A 1,655-nucleotide genomic window follows, 5' to 3' on the forward strand; every position below is an offset into this window, starting at 1 on the left:
GCACGATCTTGGCTCACTGCAGCCTCTGCCTCCTGGGGAATTCAAGCGATTCTCCTGCCTCAGTGTCCCAAGTAGCTGGGATTACAGGCGTGTGCCACCACGCCTGGCCGATTTTTGTATTTTTAGTAGAGATGGGGTTTCTCCGTGTTGGCCAGGCTAGTCTCAAACTCCAGACCTCAGGTGATCTGCCCGCCTTGGTCTCCTGAAATGCTGGGACTACAAGCATGAGCCATTACACCCTGCCCCTGCTTTAGTTTTGTTTGTAGCACCTGTCATCACTTGATATGTTGTATGTCTTTCTTATCCCATTTCATGTCTGTCTTTTTGTTTTTTTGTTTTTTTTTGAGACAGAGTCTTGCTCTGTCACCCAGGCCGGAGTGCAGTGGTGCAATCTTGGCTCACCGTAGCCTCTGCCTCCCAGGTTCAAGCAATTCTCCTGCCTTAGCCTTCCAAGTAGCTGGGATTACAGCTGCGCGCCACCATACCTGGCTAATTTTTGTATTTTTAGTAGGGACGGGGCTTCACCATGTTGGCCAGGCTGGTCTCGAACTCCTGACCTTGTGATCTGCCCACTTCAGCCTCCCAAAGTGCTGGAGTTACAGATGTGAGCCACCGCGCCCGGCCTCATGTCTGACTTTCCACACCGGAACATGAGCTCCAAGAAGGAGCGCCCTCTTGTTCCCAGCTATATCTGCAGTGGATAGACCTTGTCTGGCTCATTGAAGCACTCAGTAATTATTGTTTGAATGAATAGATGAAAATAATGAAGGAATAAAGGAACGAACTGAGGCTTTACCGGGGAAATGTTGTGAGGGGAGGGATGAGGCAGAGACAGCCGGGGGCCCAGGGGGTTTGCAGTCACCCAGGGCCGCCGTCCTGCACTGTCTCAGGAGCGTCCCTCAGCCTCAGCCTCCCTCTCTCTGCCGAGGGTCTCTGGGGCGGTTCTGAGCCCCTGCCCTATTGCCTCTTCCCTGCAGCTGGTCGAAGCGCTGGACCTGTTTGAGAGGCAGATGCTGAAGGAGGAGCGACTGCAGCCCATGGAGAGCAACTACACGGTGCTGATCGGGGGCTGCGGGCGGGTCGGCTACCTGAAGAAGGCCTTCAAGCTCTACAACCAGGTGTGTGTGAGCGCGGGGCAGCAGGGGCAAGGCTCTGAAAAGCTGGGTGCGGATCCCGAGTGTGCTGCTTGCTAGTGCTTTACACTGGGCAGGTGACTTCACCTCCCTGGCCTCAGTCACCTCCTTAAAATGATGGTGATTGTGGGTGATAAACGAGATGACGTGGAAAGCCCTCTAGCACCTGCCTGGACTGCAGCGGTCCCCATGTTCCCTTTCTTTTTCCCTTCAAAAAAAAAAAAAAAAGAGAGAGAGAGGTAGCCTCACTCTATCGCCTAGGCTAGAGTGCAATCATAGCTCACTGCAGCCCCCAACTCCTTGGCTCAAGAGTTCCTCCTGCCTCAGCCTCGTCAGTAGCTGTGAGTACAGGTGTGTAGCACCATATCTGTCTAATTCTTAAATTTTTTGTAGAGGCGGGATTGTACTGTGTTGTCCAGGCTGGTCTCTAACCCCAGCCACCCGCCTCGGCCTCCCAAAGTGCTGGGATTATAGGCCACAGCCCAGCCACTGCATCTGCGCCTCTTTTTTTTTTTTTTTTTT

General features: G+C 53.2%; 1 protein-coding gene across 1 annotated transcript in view; it reads left to right on the forward strand.

Moving 5' to 3' along the window:
* The window catches only part of LOC105543725 (pentatricopeptide repeat-containing protein 1, mitochondrial), a 53,691-nt gene that overhangs the window by 40,488 nt on the left and 11,548 nt on the right, over positions 1–1,655 (forward strand). Inside the window, 1 exon segment of the mRNA XM_011985799.1 lies at positions 978–1,118. Within this exon segment, the coding sequence (XP_011841189.1) occupies positions 978–1,118 (141 nt within the window).

Source organism: Mandrillus leucophaeus, unplaced genomic scaffold, assembly GCF_000951045.1.
Source record: "Mandrillus leucophaeus isolate KB7577 unplaced genomic scaffold, Mleu.le_1.0 Scaffold29, whole genome shotgun sequence".
NCBI lineage: Eukaryota > Metazoa > Chordata > Mammalia > Primates > Cercopithecidae > Mandrillus > Mandrillus leucophaeus.